The sequence below is a fragment of the Macaca mulatta genome, chromosome 16, assembly GCF_049350105.2.
Source record: "Macaca mulatta isolate MMU2019108-1 chromosome 16, T2T-MMU8v2.0, whole genome shotgun sequence".
In the NCBI taxonomy this organism is placed as follows: domain Eukaryota; kingdom Metazoa; phylum Chordata; class Mammalia; order Primates; family Cercopithecidae; genus Macaca; species Macaca mulatta.
In genome coordinates, this window is record NC_133421.1 from 38,786,837 (window position 1) to 38,813,028 (window position 26,192).

The 26,192-nt window shown below is 38.5% G+C and overlaps 1 protein-coding gene across 1 annotated transcript in view; it reads left to right on the plus strand.

Moving 5' to 3' along the window:
* The window catches only part of EFCAB5 (EF-hand calcium binding domain 5), a 171,261-nt gene that overhangs the window by 101,027 nt on the left and 44,042 nt on the right, over positions 1–26,192 (plus strand). Inside the window, exons 9-15 of the mRNA XM_077970687.1 lie at positions 9,358–9,457; positions 11,501–11,996; positions 12,054–12,442; positions 14,163–14,240; positions 14,339–14,431; positions 15,949–16,163; positions 17,840–17,996. Coding sequence (XP_077826813.1) covers positions 9,358–9,457; positions 11,501–11,996; positions 12,054–12,442; positions 14,163–14,240; positions 14,339–14,431; positions 15,949–16,163; positions 17,840–17,996 — 1,528 coding nt within the window. The remainder of the gene's footprint in view (positions 1–9,357; positions 9,458–11,500; positions 11,997–12,053; positions 12,443–14,162; positions 14,241–14,338; positions 14,432–15,948; positions 16,164–17,839; positions 17,997–26,192) is intronic.

Genomic DNA, 26,192 nt, shown 5'->3' on the forward strand with positions numbered 1-26,192 from the left:
AAAATCACTTGAACCCGGGAGGTGGAGGTTGCAGTGAGCCAAGATTGTGCCACTACACTCCAGCCTGGGCAACAGAGCTAGACTCTGTCTCCAAAAGGAAAAAAAAGAAAGAAAGAAAGAAAAAAAAGAGAGACATAGGGAGCTTCTGGGGATGATGAAACTGTTCTACAGCTTCACTGTGGTGGTACACATGAGTGTATACATTGTCAAAACTCATTGGACTATACACTTAAAATTGGTGCATTTTATTGAATCTATACTTCACTAAAGTTGATTTAAAAAGACAAGAATGGTCTGGGCACAGTGGTTCACACTTGTGAGGGCAATATAGTGAGACCCCCTCTCTACAAAAAATAAACAAAAATTACCTGGGTATCGTGGTGCATGCCTATAGTCCTATCTACTCAGGAGTCTGAGGCAAGAGGATCAATTGAGTCTAGGAGTTCAAGACCTGCCTGGGCAACATAGTGAGACCTGGTCTCTACAAAAATAAATGAATACATAAATACATAATAAAATTACAAATAAATAAAAAAATAAAAAAAAATTAGCTGAGTGTAGTCGCATGGCGCCTGTAGTCCCAGGAGGCTGAGGCAGGAGGATAGCTTGAGCCCAGAAGTTAGAAGATATAGTGAGCTATGATCATGCCACTGCACTCTAGCCTGGGCAACAGAGTGAAACCTTGTCTCAAAGAAAACAAAAACAAAAATGAACAAACTAATCGATAATGATAAATATCAGAATTATCACCACCTTTGGAGGAATTATTGACTAAGAAATAGTAATGGAGCCTTCTGGCAGTGATGAAAATGTGCTATGTCTTTATCCGAGTGGCAAACATTCAGTGAGCTAAACACTTAGGGTTTGCATACCTCGTTGCATATTTGTTACTCCTTAATGAAAATTTTCTTAAAAATAATCACTTATGGTTGCTTGGGATGAAGTGCCTATTAAAGGAAAAGCTTTTGCTGCATTTGGCCATAATTACAATAGTGATGACCCCTGGGGTTGTCAGTGGGTGGGCTTCATCTCACAGTATTAGAGAGGTTATAGAAAGTAAAAGACACGCTCAGGACTTCAAACTCTCAGCTCAAATTGCAGTCAGAAAACCTGATCATTATATAGAAATCTCTATTTCTTATAGCTTCAGGGCAAATATGGGTGAAAAATCAGCCCCCAAATAAATGTGACAGAATCAAGATGCAAGTTGAATTCACAGACTTGCCAAATCTTTTACATAAAAGTTAGCACATTAGAAAATAGATGAGACCCTGAAATTTGGAATAGTTACATATGGGTGTACTCGGAGGAATCTGAGACTTGAGCCACAATTCTCCCTAAGCTTTCCTTTGCAGGAGAAGCAATACCTTCTCTCCTGTCTGAGACTATTAGCTTTTCTTTCCTTAGAAATCCTTTAATAACTTGCCTCGGGGCAATTAGTTTGCAAGGAGATGTCTGTTTTCTTCACGATCCACCTGTACAACATTCATTGCCTTTAAATCCAAAATTGGAGACTCATCTCAGTATTTCTCCAGGAATACTAGTTCAAAGTCTGTCTTGAAAGATGAGTGTTGGTACTCCAACAGATCAGTAAGTTTTTGCTAATTTCTAGCAGCAGAAAGCTGGGTAATATGTGTGGGAATTGATTATAGTATTTTCAGACTAAGGATAGATAAAACTTTGGATTGCCTCAAATTTATCAATATTGGTATACTTTGCAGTATATACTTAGCAGTAATATTTTTGGTTTTAACAATTTTACTGGTAGATTAAATAAAACCTTGACTCAAAGATAGCCTATATTCAATGAGGTTGAGATGCCAGAACCTTCTTGGCTTACTATACAGTAAGAAATCTAAAGGCTTTCAAGATTTCTGAAATTGATTTTTCATATGTAGCCTCTATATGTGCACTTCTACCATATTGCCCAGGACAGCCCAAATGACATTCCCTTGAGAAATAACTAAAGAAATTAACGAGGGGAGCACCAACATCACTAAAAAGTTCTGTGGTAGCTGTCCTGGGGACAATGGTGAGAGTTACTGTCACTGAAGTAAACGCTGTAATTTCAAGGGAAATGATTGTCTTCTAGAGTGACAAAAGATACATGACATTTAACTACCAGAGACAAGGCCCACTAGTCAAAGTTAGTGCTCATAAGTGTAATTAATCATGGTATTTTGATTCAGTCTCAAAGATCCAAGGCCATATTTTAACGGATCCAGTTTGTCTAGGACTCACACTGTGGTTGGTTCCTGAATATATACTTGGAATTACCATAATGAGTAGTGGGAGTTAAAGTGGCCATCTGAATGTTTTCTTGGTGATTACAGTTTCCTTAGGAATTAAATGGATAGGATACCTTCTAAATTATTACTGGATCTACTTACAGAAAAGCACTAACTATAGGTCCAGAAACATGAGTTGAGATACCACAATGGAGAATCTCAGTCTCTCACCCAGATGCCAGACTTAAGTCAGATAGTATACCCAGAACTCTTTGGTTGAAGGGAAGGTTGGGTCTCTTGGGGAAGAATTCTACCAGACTTCCTCAAGTATATATCGTAGATTTTACTCTAGGCTTTACTCAAAGGGCCCGTAGCCATTTATTAGGGTGAATATGCATTGGCAAAGGAATATCACAGACTCAGGGATTACCAGATACTGATTCCAAGTTAACATCAATTCCTAGGATCCCAAAGCACTCCCATGGGCCACTGGGTAAAGTTAGGGTGTATAGATGTCAGACAATAAATGCTATTTTGGTCAAAGGTTATGTCACAGGCCCAATTAATCTATGGACTTAGCTATGGTTATTTCTGGTTCTTGGATGTTTAATTGGAATAGACACGCAGCAACCAACAGAATCTTCACATTTGTTCTCCATATTGGGAACCGAGGACTATTATGGTAGGAAGGACCTGGTATTATGGTAACAGAAACTCCTGAACTTTCCCTGTCTGCCAGAATGTTAAAAAAACAAATACATAAGCAGATAACAAAAACAAAAAAAACTCCACAGAGATAGATATGAAAATATATAAAGGATTTAGGGGAAGTAATCCTATCACATTCTTATCTAATTTTCCTGTTTTGTCTATGTAGAAGGTGGAGGATACATCTTTTTTTTTTTTTTTCTTTTGTGAGACAGTCTTACCCTGTCGCCCAGGCTGGAGTACAGCTGCACGATTTCAGTTCACTGCAACATCCACCTCTTGGGTTTGAGCGATTCTCCTACCTCAGCCTCCCAAGTAGCTGGGATGCGTGCCACCATGCCTTCTAATTTTATGTTTTTAGTAGAGATGGGGTTTCACCATGTTAGCCAGGCTGCTCTCAAACTCCTGACCTCAGGTGATCCGCCTGCCCCAGCATCCCAAAGTGCTGGGATTACAGGCATGAGCCGCTGCACCCAGCCTACATCTTGAAGAATGTAGATTACTGTGGTTCTATTTATGTGGCTATTCCAGGTGTGGAATCTTTACTGAACCAAATTGACATAGCTCTCTCATTCACAACAACTATTGGTCTGGCAAATGCTGTTTTCTCTAGAGAAGTTTACAAGGACCAAAAGAATTGATTTCACCTGTCAAGAATAGCAATGCTTTTCACTGCATTCTCTTAGGGCGAAGGCAGTTCTTCTTTTCTGTATTGTAATCTAGTATACATAGACTTTGATTGTATTGACATATCACAGAACATTACATAGGTCCATGATATCCATCATGATGATTGGACTTGATTAGCTGAAAGCAGCATTAGATGCCTTGGTAAAGTAGCATTAGATGTCTTGGTAAGTAAGCCAATGTGTGTCAGAGGATGGGAGATAAGCCCCATAAAAATACAGGTTTATGGTCTTGTTAACATTTTTACTTTGGGAGGCCGAGGCGGGCGGATCACGAGGTCAAGAAACGAGACTACCCTGGCCAACATGGTGAAACCCTGTCTCTACCAAAAATACAAAAGTTAGCTGGGTGTGGTGGCATGCGCCTGTAGTCCCAGCTACTCGGGAGGCTGAGGCAGAAGAATTGCTTGAACCCGGGAGGCGGAGATCGCAACTCCGTCTCAAAAAGAAAAAAGAAACTTTAGCAGTCCAGTAGTTCCAGGTGTAGGGTAAATTGTTGTACCGTGTGCCACCTACCACTAAAAAAGAGGCACAATGCCTATTGGATCGTTTTTATATTTTAAAAACAATTGTTGCCACATTTGCATGTGCTGCCTTTATGAATTAACTGAGCACATTTGTGTGTGTTACTTTTATGCATTAAATGAGTCATCAGCTTCCAGAGTGGGTCCCAGAGAAAGAAAAGGCTTTGTAGGCTTTTCTAAACTGCAGTGCAAAAACTCTTCTTTACTTTGTGCCTTATTATATAGAAGATCCTACAGTATTTAGAGGGAATATGGCAATTTGGAATTGCATTTGGAATGCTGTGGCAATTCAAACAATAAAATCATATTGTAGTTCCCTTGAGTTTTGGAGCAAAGCTCTACCCTCTACTCAAGTTTGTGATTCTCTTTGAGAAAGTCCTCCTGTGTGTTTTTTTATTCCAATAATTCATAAAACTGTATACTTAGGTTTTATGCACTTTTCTGTTTATAGGGTATATATATATTTTAAAAGGTTTAGTTAAAAAAAATTTAGTTGGGAAAAAGTTTCAAATATAGCAAAAATAGTTACAAATGAAAAACAAGTTGGGGAGAATTTCCCTGATTTTTTAAACTTTTATTTAATTAATTAACTAATTTTATTTTTTGAGACAGGGTCTCACTTTGTCACCCAAGCTGGAGTGCAGTGGTGGGATCTCGGCTCACTGCAGCCTCCACCTCCCAGGCTTAAGCCATCCTCCCACCTCAGCCTCCTTAGTAGCTGGGACTACAGGCATGTGCCACCATACCCAGTTAATTTTTTTATTTTTCGTAGAGATGGGATTTTGCCACATTGCCCAGGCTGGTCCAAACTCCTGAGCTCAAGTTATCTGCCCACCTCAGCCTCCCAAAGTGCTGGAACTACAGGTGTGCACCACCTGCCCGGACAACTTTTATTTTAGACTCAGGGGTACTTGTATGGGTTTGTTATATAGGTAAATTGTGTGACATGGGGGTTTGATATACATATTATTTCGCCACCCAGATAATAAGCACAGTACCCTACAGGTAGTTTTGTGACACTCTCCGTCCTCCCTCCACTGACCCTCAGGTAGGCCTCAGTGTCTGTTCCCTTCTTTCTGTCCATATGTACTCAGTGTTTAGCGCCCACTTATAAGTGGAAACATGTTGGTATTTGGTTTTCTGTTCCTGTGTTAGTTCACTTAGGATTATGGCCTCCAGCTCCATCCATGTTGCTGCATAATCTCATTCTTCTTATGACTGCATAGAATTCCATGGTGCATATGTACCACATTTTCTGTTACTTTTTTTTTTTTTTTTTTTTTTTTGGAGACAAGGCCTCACTCTGTCACCTAGGCTGAGTGTAGTGTGATCACAGGTCACTGCAACTCAGACTCAAGCGATCCTCCCACCTCAGCCTCAGGACTAGCTAGGACTACAGGTACATACCACCATGCCAGGTAATTTTTTCTGTTTCTGTAGAGATGGTAACTCACCGTGTTACCCAGAGCTGCTCTTGAACTCCTCAGCTCAAGTGATCCTCCCTCTTCAGCCTCCCAAACTGTTGGGATTATAAGCATGAACCACTGCGCTTGGCTTGTACCACATTTTCTTTATACGGTCTACCATCGGTTCATATTTAAGTTGGTTTCCATGTCTTTGCTATTGTGAATAGTGCTGCAATGAATATACGTGTGCATGTGTCTTTATGGTAGAACAATTTATATCCCTTTGGATATATACCCAATAATAGGATTGCTGGGCCAAATGGCAATTCTGCTGTGAGTTCTTTGAGAAATCACCGAACAGTTTTCACAATGGCTGAACTAATTTACATTCTACCAACAGTGTATAAGCATTCCCTTTTTTCTGCAACCTTGCCAGCATCTGTTATTTTTTGACTTTTTAATAATAGCCATTCTGACTGGTGTGAGATGTATCTCATTGTGGTTTTGATTTGCATTTCGCTAATGATTAGCGATGTTGAGCATTTTTTCATATGCTTGTTGGCTGCGCGTATGTCTTCTTCTTCATCTTTTTTTTTTTTTTTCCTGAGACAGGATCTCATTCTGTCATTCAGGCTGGAGTGCAGTGGCACGATCACGGTTCACTGCAGCCTCAACCTCCTGGGCTTGAGCGATCCTCCTACCTCAGCCTCCCAAGTAGCTGGGACTATAAGCCACGCCACCAGGCCCAGATAATTTTTGTAGAGATGGGGTTTCACTATGTTGTCTAAGCTAGTCTCAAATTCCTGGGTTCAAGTGATCTGCCAGGCCTCCCAGAGTGCAGTGATTACAGGCACCAGCCATGTATGTCTTCTTATGAAAATTGTATATTCAGGTCGGGTGTAAACAGAGTGAACAGACAAACAAATGGGAGATAGTTTATTTTGCTGTGCAGGAGCTTATTTTTAAAATAAACTTATATTAATTAAAATAGCTTTGGCTTTGGTACTGGAATAGACAAATCAGTGGAACAGAATATTAGATCTGGCATCAGATGCAAGAGCATGTGGGAATTTAGTATATAACGCAGGTGGCAATATAAATCATTGGGAAAAGAAGTAATCAATGAGTTATGCTAGGACAATTAATTTTCCATATTGGGAAAAATATAAAAGTAGATTCCACCCTCATTAATGAGGAAAAGTGAGTTCTGTCTAATTAGAAACCTAGATGTGGAAAACAAAATTTTTAAAATTTTAGAAGCAGCCAAGTGTGGTGGCTCATACCTGTAATCCCAGCGACTCCTGCTGAGGCAGGAGGATTGCTTGAGACCAGGAATTTGAGGATGCAGTGAGCTATGATCATGCCACTGTACTCCAGTCTGGGTTACAGAGTGAGACCCTGTCTCAAAAAAAAAAGGAAAAAAGAAAAAAGAAAATTTAGAGCATATATTTGGAACTTAAAATGGTTTGTGCTTATTTGGAGTATTCCTTAGGAGCATTCCTTAGTGAGACCCTGTCTTAAAAAGTTTTAGAAGCAGCCAGCCATGGTGACTCACACCTGGCTGCTTCTAAAATTTTTAAAATTTTGTTTTCCACAGCTAGGTTTCTGATCAGATAGAACTCACTTTTCTCATTAATGAGGGTGGGATCTACTTTTATGTTTTTCCCAATATGAAAAAGTAATTGTCCCAATATCATTCACTGATTTTTTACTGTATATCAAAGAGAAATGATTTATATGTTTGACTACCTCAAAATTAATGTATATCCTCAAAATTAATGGATAACGTTGATATGGCTAAACTCACCAAAAGTTAAATTGAAAGATGAGATAAACTGGGGAAAAATATTTGCTATGTAAATAAAAGAATGGTCATTCTCAAAATTTTACAAATCCATAAGAAGTAGACAACTGGGTGGAGCGCAGTGGCTCACACCTGTAATCCCAGCACTTTGGGAGGCCGAGGTGGGCGGATCACGAGGTCAGGAGATCGAGACCATCTTGGCTAACACGGTGAAACTGCATCTCTACTAAAAAGACAAAAAGTTTAGCCAGGCGTGCTGGCAGGCATCTGTAGCCCCAGCTACTCGGGAGGCTGAGGCAGGAGAATCGCTTGAACCCAGGAGGTGGAGGTTGCAGTGAGCCGAGATCGCGCCACTGTACTCCAGCCTGGAAACAGAGTGGGACTCCATCTCAAAAAAAGAAATATGCAACTGGTCCCAACTGAAAAATGAGAAAAGGATATGAAAAAGCCATTCATAGAAGATGAAAAACCCAAACATATAATAAGCACATGAGAATATATTAAATCTCACTAGTAATCAGGGAAATGCAAATTGATAATAATGATACCATTTTTATCTATCAGATTAGAAAAAATAATAAACTCTAATAATATCAAGCATTGATGTAGATATGGAGAAATAATACTGTCATTCAATGCTGGCAAGAATGTAAATTGGTATTAACATTTTGTGAAGCAATTTGGCTATAACTAATAAAGTTGAAAGTGCATATATTATACAATCCAGTAATTCCACTTCTAGTTATTTACCCTAGAGAAATGTTTGCATATGTACACAAGGAGCTGTGTATAAGGATATCTATTGCAGCATTATGTTGATATCAAAATACTAAAAATAATGAAAACGCCCATCAATAGAGGAGTTTTTTTTTATTATTATTATGGTGTTTTCATATTACAGAATGCGTTATTGCAGTTAAAAAGAATAAAATATATTTCTTTACAGATATGAATTAGATCTCAATGTTAAGTAAATAAAAGCAATTTGAAGAAAGACATATGTACTGTATCAGGTTTTTTTTTTTTTTTTTTTTTTTTTCAGATGGAGTTTTGCTCTTATTGCCCAGGCTGGAGTGCAATGGCATGATCTCTGCTCACCGCAACCTCCGCCTCCTGGGTTCAAGTGATTCTCCTGCCTCAGCCTCCCGAGTAGCTGGGATTACAGGCACCCATCACCATGCCTGGCTAATTTTTGTATTTTTAGTAGAGACAGGGTTTCTCCATGTTGGTCAGGCTGGTCTTGAACTCCCAACCTTAGGTGATCCACCCACCTCGGCCTCCCAAAGTGCTGGGATTACAGTCATGAGCCATCGCGCCTGGCCGATATCAGGTATTTTTGTTTTTGTTTTTGAGACAAGGTCTTGCTCTGTCAGCCAGGCTGGAGTGCAGTGACATGATCATAGCTCATTGCAAATCAAGCAATCCTCTGGCCTCAGCCTCTGGAGTAGCTAGGACTACAGGTGTGCACCACTATGCCTGGCTAATTTTTTACTTTTTGAAGCAATGGGGGTCTCACTGTGTTGCTATATCGGACTTTTTAAAGCACATACACAAAATGTTAACAATTATTATTTCTAGGTGTTGGGAACACATATGTTAATTCTATCATTTTCTATATTCTATTATTAAAAAGTTTTTCAAAAATAACAATGGAAAAAGAACAAGTAGGGTGCAGTTAATTGTTTCAAGTGACATACTCAGGTCAGGTAAGATAAGAACTGAACATTATACATTGGATTTAGCCAACAATAAGTCAGTCACAAATAGTTCTTAAACATTTACTAAGTAGAGGTCATTTTGACATGTCATAGAATGAGAAAGTAGAGTATAAGCCTAAAGGCAAGATATAACTTTCCTGATTTTGATGCTGCAGCTTTTACTTACACGATAATGATTGTTGTGGTGGTAGTGATGATGAAAGCTTCAATAAGCCACGTTCCAACTGCATAAAAATCTTAAATCTCCTGTAACAACTAATCACAAACTTTCTTCTTTGCTTAGGTAGGGTTTTTGGATCGGCAGAGGACATTGGCCTTGCTGGAATTGTTCTATGACCATAGTTCACAAATGCTTAGGAGTTTACTTCGAAACCCACGACAATGTAAGTGCCACTCAGAGGGAGTATGTTCAAGCTGAAGTGTCACTTGATATGTACTGATATGATACACTGATATGATAACACAAGATTATTCTACCACCATGGAATCCCTTCACATAATAGCTTTCTTAGATCATGATAACTGTATCTAGTTGTTTATTTCCTCCACAAAATTCACTCTTCATCACAACTAGATGTATTTTTCACCACAGTGCAATACTCAAAAATTTTATATCAGAACTCAGTGAGAACTCAATTTTAAATTCATGCAAATGAAGAAATGCTCTAGTGACAGTCTGAATGTTTTGGAAATTAAGTTTGTAATGGTAATTCCATTTTATCAACAAAAAAATTTTTTTGAGACAGAATCTTACTCTTCTTGCCCAGGCTGGAGTGCAGTGGCATGATCATGACTCACTGCAGCCTCAACCTCCCAGGTGGGAGATGATTCTCCCACCTCAGCCCCCTGAGTAGCTGGGACTACAGGTGTATACCACCATGCCCAGCTAATTTTTTGTATTTTTAATAGAGAGAGGGTTTCACCCTGTTTCCAAGGATAGTCTCAAATGCCTGGGTGCTGGGATTATATGTGTAAGCCACTGCACCCAATACCCAACTTAAAATTATAAGATTTATAAGAATAATATTTCCTTTTCCCAAGCATTTTTACTTGTGTACCTTTACTTATACAGTAAAATGTCCTTTTTATGTTATTTCCAAGACAAATAGAATTATGGGGTTTATTTTTATTTTATTTTACTTTTTCAGAGATGGGGTCTTGCTATGTTGCCCAGGCTGGCTTCAAACTCCTGGGATCCAGCAATCCTCCTGCCTCAGGCTCCAGAGTAGCCAGGACTACAGGCATGTGCCACTGTGCTCAGCTTTTTTCATTTTTTTTTTTAAAGAGAAGGTATCATACTGGCTGAGTTTCTCAAAGAATGTCTTTTTTTTTTTTTTTTTTTTTTTTTTTTTTTTTTTGAGACAGTCTTACTCTGTTGCCCAGGCTGGAGTGCAATGGCGCAATCTCAGCTAACTGCAACCTCTGCCTCCCGGGTTCAAGCGATTATCCCTGCCTTATCCTCCCAAGTATCTGGGATTACAGGTGCCCGCCACTACACGCAGCTATTTTTTTTGTATTTTTAGTAGAGACGGGGTTTCACCATGTTGGGCAGGCTGATCTCAAACTCCTGACCTCAGGTATCCACCTGCCTTGGCTCCCAAAGTGCTGGGATTACAGGCATTGAGCCACCACACCTGGCCAAGAATGTCAATATTTTATTTTTGTGTGAAGATTTATTACTTGGATACTTACAAATCTGTGGGTGATATACTTGGAGTATTTCTGAAAATTGTGAGAATCACAATTTTATAGCTTACCACTACTGTTTTGGGAGAAACGGGGACAGTCTTGTGGCATGATTTCCACTCTTTATAGTACAGACACCAGGGTTTTATTGTCGTTGTTTAACAGTGGGATTCTGTGAATACTATCCAGTCTTTCCCTAGTATTCTGTTCCAGGTGCCCATATAAGTTGTAGAGGAAAATAACTGAGGAATGAAGAACATAGAAGAGGGAAAGAGATAGGGGGGAAAATGAATGCTGGAAAAATATAGCCTCAGTGAAAGATTGTCATGGATAAAGACTTGCTTTTTATATTGCAGATATTGAAAATATATTTGAGATGAAAGATGTGTCCCCTTTCCCATCCCTATGCGATGCTTATTGTAGGGGACTACAAAGGTAGAGGACAAATTCTATTGGCCTTGGCAGTCTAAGCAACACTCCAAGTAGCAAAAGGAGAATCCTGTTTATTTCCAAAATCACACCTATTAGGAAGGGATGATTTCTAACTTAGTAGTATAAGTTCTTTTGGATACCTTTTTACTTTTTATTGTGTTGCAACCAAAGATAACTGATATTTATTTAGAGCAATAGGTCTATATTACAATCTCTGTGCTCAATGCTTTTCTTTGCGTTAATTTAATAGCTCTAATTCTGCATTATAAGATCAATGGTTTAAGTGAATATTTTGTTTTCTGCATTAGGGCCATTCATTGAATTTGAAGAGATAAACTTGACTGAGTTGTGGGGAGACATGGATAATCAGAAACACATTTATGAAGGTTTTGACGAAGTGCTCTTAGAGATGAATACATTACTTTCTGCAAAACATGCTAGCAAAACCCAAAGTAAATTATTAGAAAGTCCAGATCAACCTAAACTTGATGAACAGAGAACATCAACAACACCACCAAACCCACCAGAACAGTGGAGAGGAGTAACTGCAGAACAAGGACCACAAAGAATTTCAACTGAAGAACAAGGCAAAAAGTCAACTGCAGAACAAGAACTGTACACAGAATCAGTAATAGAACCAGGAACCCACACAGAGTCAACTCTAGAACAAGAGTCAAGTAGAGGGATAGTAACAGAACAAGAAACACACAGAGAGTCAACTACAGAACAAGGACAGCAAAAAGGGTCAATAGAAGGACAAGGACCACGCAGAGTGTCAGTTTCAGAACAAGGGGCACGCAGAGAGTCAGTTGCAGAACAGCGGTCACGCAGAGAGTCTATTGCAGAACAGGGGTCACGCAGAGAGTCAGTTGCAGAACAGGGGTCACGCAGAGAGTCAACTGCAGAAAAAGATCGACGCAAAGGGTCAGTAGCAGAACAAGGATCACGCAGAATGTCAACTGCAGAACAGGAATCACTCAGAGAGTCAATAATAGAAGAACCATACCAAAAATCAGAACAAGCACCTTATGAAGAGATAATTTCAGAAGAGCAAAAAGACTCAACTTCACAATCAAGAAAAGATAGTATCTTAAAAAGTACAAAATATGGGGAGCCTATACCCTCTGAGTACATTGAAGTCCCTCTACAGGAAAAGAGGTCTTGGGAACAAGCATATGAAGAGGAAGTATTCCTGAGTTCTGAACTGCAAGAGGAAGTTCCAACATTAAGTAGAAAAGATCACTTTTCAGGTAGTAATGCAGTTCTTCTACAACATCGGCTCCCTGTTTCATGGAATGGTTTTTGAAGTCTTTTCAGAAAATACTCATTTAAGTCAGAATTTTTTTTCTGGCATATCAGGTCATGCAAATCTCAGGCATATTTTGCTGCTCAACATGAGTCTAGACCTTGAACAATAATCAATTAAGTTAATTACATTCACCAGTGAAATGCAAACCAGAATGTCTCTATTGTCAATTTACGTATAATTTCCATTGTACTAGATTATAGAAGTGTTTTAATTGGGTTTCTGGAAAGGTAGGAGAAGGCCTTTTGTTTTAAATGTAATGTCTGATACTAGAAACCATTTTAAAATTTTTCTTTTATTTCAACTGTAAATGGGTCTCACTTTTTTCAGTTAAATATAAAATATATGTTCTAGAAGAGTTTCTGAAAGTCATATTTAAGACAGAATGCACCCTGAATTTCAAATATTTATTCTCATGTCTTTGGTCAGAATTTAGGCATACAGTAGTTCTCCCTTATCCATGGTTTTGCTTTCCACAGTTTCAGTAAACCGCAATCAACCACAGTCAGAAAGTATTACATGGAAATTCTAGAAATAAACAATTCATACATTTTAAATTGTGCACCATTCTGAGTAGTATAATGAAATCTTGCACCTTTTGTTCAGTATGTCCATGTTGTCTATGTTACCTGCTCATTAGTCACTTAATAGCTGCTGGATTATCAGATTGTCATTATGTTGCAGTACTCTTGTTCAAGTAACCCTTATTTTACCTAATAATGGCTCCAGTCACAAGAGTAATGATGCTGGCAATTTGGATATGCCAAAGAGAAGGCATAAAGTGCTACCTTTGAAGTGAAAATGTGAAAGTTCTCAGCTGGGCACGGTGGCTCATGCCTGTAATCCCAGCACTTTGAGAGGCTGAGGCAGGTGGATTGCTTAAGCCCAGGAGTTCAAGACCAGCCTGAGCAACATGGCAAAACGCCATCTCAAAAAAAAATTAGCTGGGCATAGTGGCATGCACCTGTAGTCTTGGCTACACAGGAGGCTGAGGTGGGAGGATCACCTGAACCTCAGGAGGTTGAGCCTGCAATAAGCCATGATTGCACCACTGCACTCCATCCAGCCTAAGCAACAAAGTGAAACCCTATCAGAAAGAAGAGAGAGAGAGAGAGAGGAAGGAAGGAAGGAAGGAAGGGAGGGAGGGAGGGAGGGAGGGAGGGATGAAAGTTCTCAACTTAGGAAAGAAAGAAAATTGTATTCTGGGGTTGTTAAAATGTACAGTAAGAACAAATCTTTTACTTATTAAATTGTGAAGAAGGAAAAAGAAACTCATGCTAGTTTTTCTGTCACACCTCAAACTGCAAAAGTATATGTACTATCTTCAGTTTCAGGCATTCACTAGGGATCTTGGAACATATCCTCCCAAGTATAAAAAGAGGGCTACTGTATAGTAATACCTAGCTGTGAGGGTGGCTGGGAAATATAGCCCTCATTTTGCATGGCCAAATTGGATATAATAATAGCTTTTGCTACAGAGCTGCTTTCAACAATTCAAGTTATTAATTTATTCACTGTGGTTGATTACGACACTACATATATGGGAAAGTACTTAGAGTTTTTTGTGTTCTATATGCAAGGCATTTCTATCACTTATTAACCTTAGAATAGCTAATGGAATATGTAATGTCTAATTCATAAGCATTTTCATTTGTACCTTTTAGAAACTACAAAAAAGGAAGTTCAGAAAGACAAGTCCTGTGAACCCAAGTCCCAAAAAATAGAAGGAAAGTCATGGTCAGGTAACTCCTCATTTAATCCTCCTTTCATTTATACCCTAGAACAAAAATATTGTGAAAGTGAAGTTTGATTGGCTGCGTTATGGAATGTGTTTTTACAGGTGAATTTTTTACTTGCAACTGGAAGATGAAGTATGTCACATTTGAAGATGAGGAACAGGCAAACTTAATCTATGGTAACTCCAGGTTCGCAGGTACATGTTAACAATGAAAGTAGGAAGAATAGATGGCAGTCCAATAGATGGATTTAATTTACTCTGGTACTCGATGATAAAGACTGCATTTAGCTAAGGCAGAATGGGAAGGTGTTCCTTGCATTATTTTGTCCGTAAGCTGGTGAATCTAAATATATACCAGATAGATGTATTTGGTGGTGGTGTACTGTTGATGGTGGAATGTGCTATTGATGAGTGCTCTTCTGCTTTGAAACTTATCGTATTAGTATACATTTTTTAACCATGATATGACCCTACCACCACTTTAAAGCTATGATCTAAGCATACAGAGAAAATCAGATACTAGATACTAAAACTCAATAGAAATCATTTCAGCTATGCCTTTCTCTGGTAGGGCCACATCTAAACATATGAGACAAGTGAGAATCTTATCTTGCTTTTGAAGACTTACAAAGAAAGATCTACTCAGCAGAGCAGAGTAGTTTCTGGCTTTCAGACAAAGCATGTCTTTAACAATGATTGTTCCAAAAGCACTCATATTTCACTAAAATCCTATTATATTGTTTTGGCTTTCACATCAACAAGTTGTAGAACTAAATTAGATCAAGATTATCTTCTTCCTACCTGCAAATTTTTCTCTCATTTAAGCCTCAAATAACAAACTTTCTATTCTCAAATTTTCTGGTGAAAATGCATGGCATTGGTCAAGCTCTTGCAGCCTGCTAATTCATGTTGTTCTTCTTAGTCATCTTTATATCAATTTTGCTTTACCGATGTATATAAAAATTGTGAGTAATCATTTGTTTGTCACATCAAATCTCATATAGAAGGGCATGAATGATTGAATCAATGAATAAATCAAATGGAAGTCACTTTGCTGACATTTTATGAAATGTACTTCATATTATACTATTGAGCTAAAAGGTAAATATAGTAGTCAAGACTCTTGGAGAAAGGAGTTGTGGTGGTGGTATTTAGTAATTTATTTAACTAGAAAGTTCAGAGTGCAGCTGTTTTCAGGCACAACTAGATTCAAAGGCTCAACAATAGCAACAGGATACTGTCTGTCTGCCTCTGAGCCCTGTTTTTCTGTGTCACTTTCAATTTGAGACAGTTTTCTCCATGCTGTGACAAAAATGGCCATGAAAGCATCTCTAAGCTTATATTCTACTAGTTCAGCAATCAGAGTACAAAAAGAATGATTCGTCCCTAATAGTTCTTCCAAAAGTTCTAAGGCTAACTCTCATTGGCCTATAGTAGGTTACATTGCTATCATATATGAATTGTTAGCTGGACGTATATCACATGACCATCCATGGCACCAGAGTGGGAGGCACAGTATGACCTGACTCATCTGAACTGACAATGGAGAGATGTTTTTTCCAAAGAAAAAAGGAGGATACTGTCCTCCTGAAGGGAGCATGGATTCCTGACAGGCAAAAATAGCAGGTATTCATTACAATAGGCACTCATTTATTTTCCCTAACTGAAAGACTTGTTCACTTTACTGTTTGGTAATGTTTCCTGCTTGATAGATTTACACTCAATTATCAGAAATATTCAGTCCTGCAAGGAGGTAAAAGGCAGAACTGCCTTCAATGGAGTTTCATTCAATCTGCTCCAGTTTGTGCAACTCCTGGAGACATTTGTTGGTGAAGATGCTCCCTTGAGTGTCAGCGAGACTCTCACCTCCTTTTTTAAGGAGGGCTATGTTGAAACAGAACAAGAGAAAATGAATGCCTTAGAACAGGTGGGTAGTATTATTTATTAATAATACAAATGAGGTCACTATTATAAGTAAATCTCTCAACCTCAGTTGCTCCTGATATGGCTCATGTTAAAAAATGTACAACCAAACTGATCACTTTATTTCAACAAGCATAGCCGTTAAAGATTCTATTTTATCATCAAATATTCTAAGATCACACCCCAGAGAACTCATTCCCTTAATAATAACATGATTGCTTCTGGCAGGAGATGGTTTATTGTACAGCTTTATTCTTTCTCTGAAGGTTGACAAGCAGATATGGATATATGCAAAGATGTGTGTGTGTGCATTATACGCCTGTGTGTGAGTGTCTTTATGAGTACACACACCTGGGGTATGATTATGGCTGAGTATATGTTTTTACTCATGAGCACCCAGGTAGTACATATTTCCTAAGAACTTACTACTTACTTGGGTGACACATTAGCTTATATGAACAATTTCTTGTCTCTTACATGAAATATGTCAATTACTTTCACTAAGCTTTTTCAGTAATCATCAGCCCTATGAGTCTTTTCAGCCTAATTCTAGACAATTCCCTTTACCTTCTCAATTCCAGTTCCTCCTACTTAATCAAAAGGTATATATTCATTTTATTTTTGCAATTAGATCTATCTAGACATTAATTCAATTACTATCTCGCTAATATAGTTAGCCTAGTGAAAACTCTAAAAGATAAATAAAATTAATGTCAAATATAATCAATCTTAAATATAAAAAAAGAATTTTTAAAACACAGCCATTTTTCATTATTTAAACACTGCCATTCATTCCCCTTCACTCAAAACATATTCCTTAGGGCCAGGTGCAGTGGCTCATGCTTGTAATTCCAGTGCTTTGGGAGGCTGAGGAGGGAAAATCTCTTGGGCTCAGGAATTTGAAGTTACAGTGAGCTGTAATTATGCCACTCTATTCCATCCTGGGTGACACAGCAAGACTCTGTCTCTAGATAAAAATAATAATAATTTTAAAATCCCACTAAGAAGTCAGGCAAAGCACTCTGTGTATTTATCACATTCCTGAACAACTAGAGAAGGAGTGGAAAAGAATGGTCAAAGATTCTTAAGGTTTGTAGAAGAAATTTGCACACACACACACACACACACACACACACACAAATGATTCTTAAGGAATACTAATGCAGAGAATGCCTGTTGTTGTTCTTTTTCTTCAAAGCCAGTCAAGTTTAGCAGTGGGAGGTTGTATACCAACTTTAGTTGACACTAATGTTAATAAGTTCTGATAACCCCCTACCATGGGACCAAACAAGAATGTCTGTTTTGTTTTGTTTTTGTTTTTGTTTTTGTTTTTGTTTTGGCCTAGAGGTAAAACAGAGAAATGGTATTTAAGGGATTAAAATTAATCACTGCATTTTCTTTTCTAAAAAATTGAAAAAAAAATTTTTTTAAGACTGAGGTCTTGCTATGTTGCTCAGGCTGGTATCCAACTCCCGGCCTCAAGTGATACTCCTGCCTCAGCCTCCTGAGCGGCTGGATTTACAGGCATGCACCACTGCTGAATCACTGCATTTTCCGTTAATATCATGCTTAGCCCCAAAGTAAACCTGTTTTAATAAAAGATGCTGGACTTTTTTAGGAATAAACACTAGCACAATGAACATGTATCTTCTGTGCTTTATTATCCTGTTTGTATCCCAGTTTAGCCAAAATGCTTTCCAAGTCCGACGGAGGCTTCTTCTAGAAGCCATCTTTCAGAAGTGGGACAGTGATGGCTCAGGCTTCCTGGATCTGAAGGAAGTTGATGAACTCTTATACACATACAAGGAGGGAATGGAAAAAGAATCTATGAAGAAAGGTAAAATATAAGAATGTTCTTATTTAAATTGTGGTAATTAACTTGGCTTCAAGTTTCCCAGTACACATATACAGTTAAAATACTGGTTATGCTAAAGCCACGAGATAACCCTTCATGTCTCCTAGTATGGCTATACATTTATCTTATTTATTTTTAATTTCTAAAAATAGAGATGGGAGTCTCACTGTGTTGCCCAGGCTGGGCTCTAAGTCCTGGGATCCAGTGATCCTCCCACCTCAGCCTCCTGAGCAGCTGTAACTACAGGTACCTGCCAACTGTGCCCAACTCTGGCTCTAATCTTTTAAGTGGAAAATAACAAGTGTTGGCAAGGATGTGAAAATATTAGAAGACTTATGCATTTGTCAGCACAGTCAGAAGTGGAATATGTTGCAGAATGCTTTGTCCAAAATCTTAAATCTATATAGTTATATTCCTTCTGTATACCTGGCTACTCTCACTTTTAAGATTAAAAGAACCCAAGCCATTCCACAGTTCTGCTTGTTCTCTCTTCTTGTTTTATCTCTTTGTCTTCACTGGCTTACAAATTTCTCTTCAATTTACTAACTTCTTATTCTCCTTAGTGACTTTTTATGTATTATATTTGTCTCTTATGACCAATATTTACCAGTCAAAAGCCACTAAAATTCTCATTCCAGTATGATAAATTCCTTTCTTCATTTTATTAGATCTTAATTTAAATTATTTTTCTCTTCACTGGGTTTAAAGATTTAGCTGGCTAACTTTGGTGTACCAGATTTTCAGTTTTTAAAGTATATAGTAAACAAGGGAAAGAACTGTCAAGGTTAGTTAAGTTCTTCAGCCCTTTCAAAAATCATTGTATTGGTTGAGCTTCAAATGTTCCTAAGTTTATCAATTGTCATGTTCTCTTCAGTAACTGTGTCTTCTACAAATTTTACATTATACTACCTGGCTTGTCTTACGATATATCCAAAGAGAATTTACTTAATGAAATTCCAAAAGACATAATGATGTGATTTTCACTTATAAGATGGGCAAATTTCATAACACAAAGCCACATCCTACAGAGAACACTAGACAGTAGTTATAGCAGCTGGGTTCCAATACTGGATCTTCACTAAATGATCCTGTGATCTTTGGCAAGTTCCTTAACCTCCATAGACCCAAGTCTCCTTGTTTGTAAAATGAAGGCTTTAGATATGATGAATCTTAGAATTTAAGGAACCTAAGGGTAATGTTATAAGGAAGTCCCATAGATTAGATGATATGGAATCCAATTACATGGAATTATATGGAATCATATATATGAGTAAGGTATAGCAATAGGGACAGACAGATAGCATAAAATATGAAGGATTAAGCCCAGCAAATGAGAATAAGGATAGCAATGAGGAGGCAGAATCTGCTGCCAGATAAAAATGTCTGCAAACAAGAATAATTATTCTCTCCAAGGGCAGGCTTATACAAAATGACTCTCAATAAACACATATTGGTAGCCATTTGGTCTGAGGAGATGATTGCTGAGCTGATGGCAGTATGGAAGAAGAAAAGCAGATTTATCCTCTTTAAAAAGGAAGATGATTCTAAATTTCAAGCATTGCTAATAACTTGTTGGCAAATCTTCAAACAGCTCTTTTGTTTGTTTGCTTGTTTTGCTCTACTCTTATTGCTTCTTTGTCCAAGATTTAAAATTGGGATTTAAGTAGCATAAAATCATAGGATTAGAAGTTTTTAGAAAGGTTTCTGCTGGTGTCCTCAAAATGGAAGATTTCTATATGGAAGAGGAAACTTGAAACTTTTAGTCTGTCATCCCCCTTCCCCCCCAACCTTTTTTTTAGAGACAAGAGCTCACTCTGTTGCCAAGGCTGGAGTGCAATGGCATAATCATGGCTCACTCCAGCCTCTATCTCCCAGGTTCAAATGATCCTCCCATGTCAGCCTCCTGAGTAACTAAGACTATAGACGGTGCCACCATGCCTGGCTATTTTTTTTAAGACAGGGTCTCACTATGTTGCCCAGGCTGGTCTTAAATTCCTGGGCTCAAGAGATCCTTCTGCCTCAGTCTCCCAAAGTTCTGGGATTACAGGTGTGAGCCACTGCACCCAGCCTCATTTCCCCTTTCATTCCTGTCTGATACAACCTAATCTTTTTGGGCAGAAACATCACAAATAAAAGCTATAGAACATGTGACCTGTCTGCATTGTTGAATTTAATGGAATAAGTAATTTTTTCTCCATTACTTTTCATAGGATAGCTATTAACATTATTGGGTTTGCCTTTTAATTTTCTATTTGAATGACTAAATTTGCTTGAATATGTTCATTTCTATTTCAATAGGACATTTAACTCTTTTATAATTAAAACATTTTAGAAACATTTATTTCGGTAACATCAGCAAGATGGCCAACTAGAAGCCCTTAGGGCCTGTTTCCCTCACAAAGACAAGCCAGAACAACAAATAAACAACTACATTAAGAAAAATAACTGAGGGAGAGTGCCATCTTGCCTCAGAGGAGTAGCAGAAATCCTGGTGAGCACAGAAACTCAAGATGGCCACATAGAGAACAGAAGGCAATGCCAGGTCTCCACTACCCCATCCCCCAACCAGGATCAGGTGGGAACTGGGAAGAACTTCTACCTATGAAGTGAAAGTAAGCAAAAGGATCCCAGCAGCCCCCATCGACACCCTGGACACCTACACAGCTCACTACTAGGGTCCCCTGCAGTCCTCACAGGCATTAAGCCCAGCTGAGGGAGCTGCCTCTAGACCACATACCTGTGCTCTCTCCAGAGAAGAAGCTGACACAGTGCCCTGACCCTTGTGGCACATGTGGCTACTGCACTACACCAACTTGGGATTGGAACTACGGCTGGAGTGTGTCTTTCTCAGGGGTGAGTAGTCACGACACCCCTTCATCCCTGGGGCTAAGCCACCACCAAACCATCTCAGGCCAGTGGCCCAGCATCCCCAAGCGGAGCTGCAAGCACTCTTCCACATGAGGCCAAGTGGAGGTGGAGTCACTCCATCTCCCTCTCCCCTCATTCCCTTGGGCCAAAGCTGAGACAGTACTTTGCCTCCTAGAAAAACAATTCATTGGCCACTCAAAGCAGTCATTCCTCCTCAGTGCCTAAGTTGAAGAAACTCCCTGCATCCCAAGAAATGGTGCCTTGGCCACCCCCAGCCCTGAACTGAAGCAGCACATTGCCCTCTGGGAATTGGTACCCTGGCCAAACTGAGCTGCTACACAACCCAGTGCTGAGTTGATGTCGTAACCTGTGTCCCAAGGAAACAGAGCATTGGCTGAACTAAGGAACTCTGCCTTACAGTCCAAACAACTCTAGTACCTGGCTTCTCTGGAGCTGTACTAGACCCCTAGAGTCTGAGTGGCTGAAATACCCCTCTCCCTGGAAAGTGGAGTCACTGCTATTCTTTTCCTTGTACTTCCTAAGGCCCGAAGAACAGCTGTGCTCTGCTTTTCTGGGTTACTTGCTGCCATTGTACCTGGTCTTACAGTGTCTTGGATAATGCTGAGCCCCACCATTCCATGGTCTTGTGTCACTACTACACAGTGCCTCATGCCCTGAGACCTGAGTTGCCTTTGAGTTTTATTTGTTTAGGTTCCCATATTGCAACCATATCCTCCTCCTGGGCCCAAACCTCCACAGCAAGCTTCCTCTCTGGAGTCAGGCCAGTACTGTGCCCTGCCCCCCAGGGGTAAAATCACAGCTACAGCCCAGCCTCCTGGGCTCAAGCTGCTAGGACGTGCCTCAGAGTCACAGATCGTGTCTCTATGGGCAACCTACACCCAACCTTGCCACAGAAACCAAACCTGCACCCCAAGACTCAGGAGCCACAATAAGTTTGGGAGATCCTGTGCTTAGGACCCTAACCCCACACCTGCTCTGAGCAACTGCACCTGGAACCCAGTGCCACTGCAGCTGCTTATAGGCCATGTCAGACCTGACACCAAGAGGGATCCCCCTCAGCTAAGTTTCCCCATTGTGGGGAAAACAAGAGTAGGAGGACTCCAAAAGCCCTCAACTTCAAGGACATTAATAACATATGCCGCTGCTGCTGCTCTCACAAACTTTCTACAGCCAAGGCCACTGAGGTGCCCACAGGTATTGCTGATGTTGAACACAGTTAAAGAAACTGCACAGAGACTATACCATTTCACCTATCTGGAAACAATGTCGCCACATCCATCCCAATGAGCACACAAAATTTCAACTACAGGTGAAAATCTTCCTCTATAAAAGCCACTCTAGAAAGTTTGGAAGAGGCAGTTATTCCACCAAGTACACAGACATCAGTGCAGGTACACAAGAAACATGATAAAGCAAGGAAATATGGCACTACTGAAGGAATATAACTCTCTAGTAACAGACACTGAAGAAAGGAAATTAACTAATTGCCAGGAAAGGAATTTAAAATAATGATCTTAAGGAAACTCAACAAGACAAGAAAATTCGATTGACAGTTCAACAAAATCAGGAAAACAAATCCCCATATGAATGAGAAATTCAACAAAGAGATGGAAGTCATAAAAAAGAAGCAGACAGAAACCCTGCAGCTGAAGAATTCAATGAATGAAATAGAAATACAATAGAGAGCTTCACCAGCAGACTTATTAATCAAGCAGAAAAACTAATCCTTGAACTTGAAGATAGGCCATTTGAAATTACCCAGTCAGAGAAAGAAAAAAGAAATAAGAATGAAAAAGAGTGAAGAAAGCCTACAATTATTACTATTAAGTGAACAAATATTTGTATTATGGGACTTCCAGAAGGAGAAGAGAAGGGAAAATATGTTGAAAACCTATTTAACAAAATAATAGCTGGAAACTTCCCAAGTCTGGGGAGACATATGGACATCCAGATCCAGGAAGCTCAAAATTTCCCAAATAGATACAGCCTAAAATTCCTCCCCAAGGCAAATTAAGGTCAAATTGTCAAAAGTCAAAGACAAAGAGAGAACTCTAAAAACAGCCAGAGAAAAGTATCATATAAGGGAAAGCCAGAGAAAAGTCACATATAAGGGAATCACCATTAGACTAACATTGGAGTCCCCATTAGAATAACAACAGAATTTGTTGCAGAAATCTTATAGGCCATAAGAGAATGGGATGATATATTCAAAGTGCTGAAAGAAAAAAAAATTTGCCAACCAAGAATAGTATATACAGAAAAACTGTCCTTCAGAAATGAGAGAACAATAAAGTCTTTCACAGATATGCAAAAACTGAGGGAAAGTATCACCACTAAACTGGCCTTACAAGAAATGCTCAAGGGAGCCCTATATCTGGAAGTGAAAAGATGATAATCACTATCATGAAAACATGCAAAAATATGAAACTCACTGGTAGGGCAGATATACAAAGGAGAAATAAAAGAATCAAATCCTATCACCAAAGAAAACCAGTACACTGCAATACTAATAAGAGGGGAAAAAAGGAACAAAGGATATACAAAACAACCAGAAAACAATTAACAAAATGACAGGAGTAAGTACTCACCTATCAATAATAGCTTTGAATATAAATGGATTAAATCCCCCACTTAAAAGATATAGATTAACTGAATAAATTAAAAACATGACCTAACTGGCCAGGTGCAGTGGCTCATTCCTGTAATCCCAGCACTTTGGGAGCCGAGGCAGGTGGATCACAGGGTCAAGAGATTGAAACCATCCTGGCCAAAATGGTGAAATCCCATCTCTACTAAAAATATGAAAATTAGCTGGGTGTGGTGGCACGTGCCTGTAGTCCCAGCTACTTGGGAGGCTGACGTGGGAGAATTGCTTGAACCCAGGAGGCAGAGGTTGCAGTGAGCCGAGATTGCACCACTGCACTCCAGCCTGGGTGACAGAGCCAGATTCTGTCTCAAAACAAACAAACAAACAAACAAAGAAACAAAAAATGACCTAACTATATGCTGCCTAGAAGAAACTCGGTTCACCTGTAAAGACATATGTAGACTGAAAGTGAAGGGATGGAAAAAGATATTTCACATGAATGGAAATTGAAAGCAAGCAGGAGTAGCTATACTTAGACAAAACAGACTTTAAGTCAAAACTGTAAAAAGAGAAAAATGTCATTATATAATGATAAAGGGATCAATTCAGCAAGAGAACAACTCTAAACATACATGCACCGAACATCAGAGCACTCCAATATTATAAAGCAAATATTATTAAATCTAAAGGAAGAGATAAACTCTAATACAGTAATAGTTGGGGACTTCAACACCTTACTCTCAGCATGGGACAGATCATTTAGACAGAAAATCAATAAATGGGACAGATCATTTAGACAGAAAATCAATAAAGAAACATTGGATTTAAACATTAGACCAAATGGACATAACAGATATTTATAGAACATTTCATCCAACAGCTAGCTGCAGAATACACCTCTTTTTTTTCAGCCCATGGAACATTCTCCAGGATAGATCACATGTTAAGTCAGAAAACAAATCTTATTAAATTTAAAGAAATTGAAATCATATCAAATATCTTTTCTGACCTCAATGAAATAAAAATAGAAATCAATAACAAGAGCAACTTTAGAATTTAAACAACGTGCTCCTGAATGAGCAGTGGGTCAGTGAAGAAATTAAGAAGGGAATTTAATTTTTTTTGTAATTTTTACTTTTTTACTTTTTAATTTATTTTTTAAAATTTCTTCTACTGAGGTCCCATGACATCATAAGATTTCTTGGAACGAGAGAAAATAGAAACACAACATACTAAAACCTATGAAATACAGAAAAAGCAGTATTGAAAGGGAAGTTTATAGAAATAAATGCTCACATCAAAATTGTAGAAAGGTTTCAAATAAACAATCTAACAATGCATCTCAAGGAATTTGAAAAGCAAGAATAAACCAGACTCAAAACTAGTAGAAAAAAAGAAATAATAAAGATCAAAGCAGAAATAAATAAAATTAAGACAAAAAACCCAAAAAAATCAACAAAACAAAAAGTTGGTTTTGTAAAAGATAAACCATATTGCCAAACCATTAGCTAGACTAACCAAGAAAAAAAAGACCCAAGTGAATAAAATCAGAAATGAAAAAGGAGACATTACTACTGACACCACAGCAATACAAAGAATCATTACTGACTATTACAAACTATATGCCAACATAATAGAAAACCTAGCAGGAATGGATAAATTCCTGGATACGTACAACCTACCAAGATTGAAGCAAAAAGAAATAGAAAACCTGAACAGACCAATCACAATTAACAAGACTTAATCTGTAATAAAATGTCTCTCATCAAAGAAAAGCCCAGGATCTGATGACTCCACTGCAGAATTCTACCAAATATTTAAAGAATATCTAATATCAGTTCTTCTCAAACTCTTTTAGAAAATTGAAGAGGAAGGAATTCTTCCAAACTCATTCTATGAGGCCAGCATTATGCTAATACTAACACCAGACAAGAACACAACAACAACAGAAATAGAATTATAAGCCAGTATCCCTAATGAACATAAATGTAAGATTCTCAACAAAATGCTAGCAAACTGAATCCAGCAACACATTAAAAAGATCATTCACACAGAGAATAAAAGAAAGGCTGGGTGTGGTGGCCTTTACCTCTAATCCCAGCACTTTGCGGGGCCAGGACAGGAGGATCACTTGAGCCCAATAGTTTGAGACTAGTCTGGGCAACATAATGAGACCCTGTCTCTATAATAATAATAAGAAGAAGGAAATAAAAGATCATTCACCCTGGTCAACTGGGATTTATCCCAATAATGCAAAGATGATTTAACATACAAATATCAATAACCATGATACATCCCATCAACAGAATAGACAAAAAAATCATATGACCCTCTCAATAGATGCAGGAAAAGCATTTGATAAAATTCAATATTCCTTCATGATAAAAACTCTCACAACAAGTTAGGTTTAGAAGGAAAATACCTCAACACAAGAAAGGTCATACATAACAAAGGCAACATCGTACTAAATGGGGGAAAGTTGAAATATTTTTTTTCTAAGATCTGGAATGAGAAAAAGATGCCCACTTTCACCACTTTTATTCCACATCTGTTTATTCTAGATGTCCTAGCCAGAGCAGTTAGGAAAGAGACAGAAATAAAGGGCATCTAATTGGAAAAGAGAAAGTCAAATTGTCCCTGTTGTAGATGACATGATCTTATATATAAAAAACCCTAAAAGCTCCACCAAAAAATTATTAAAA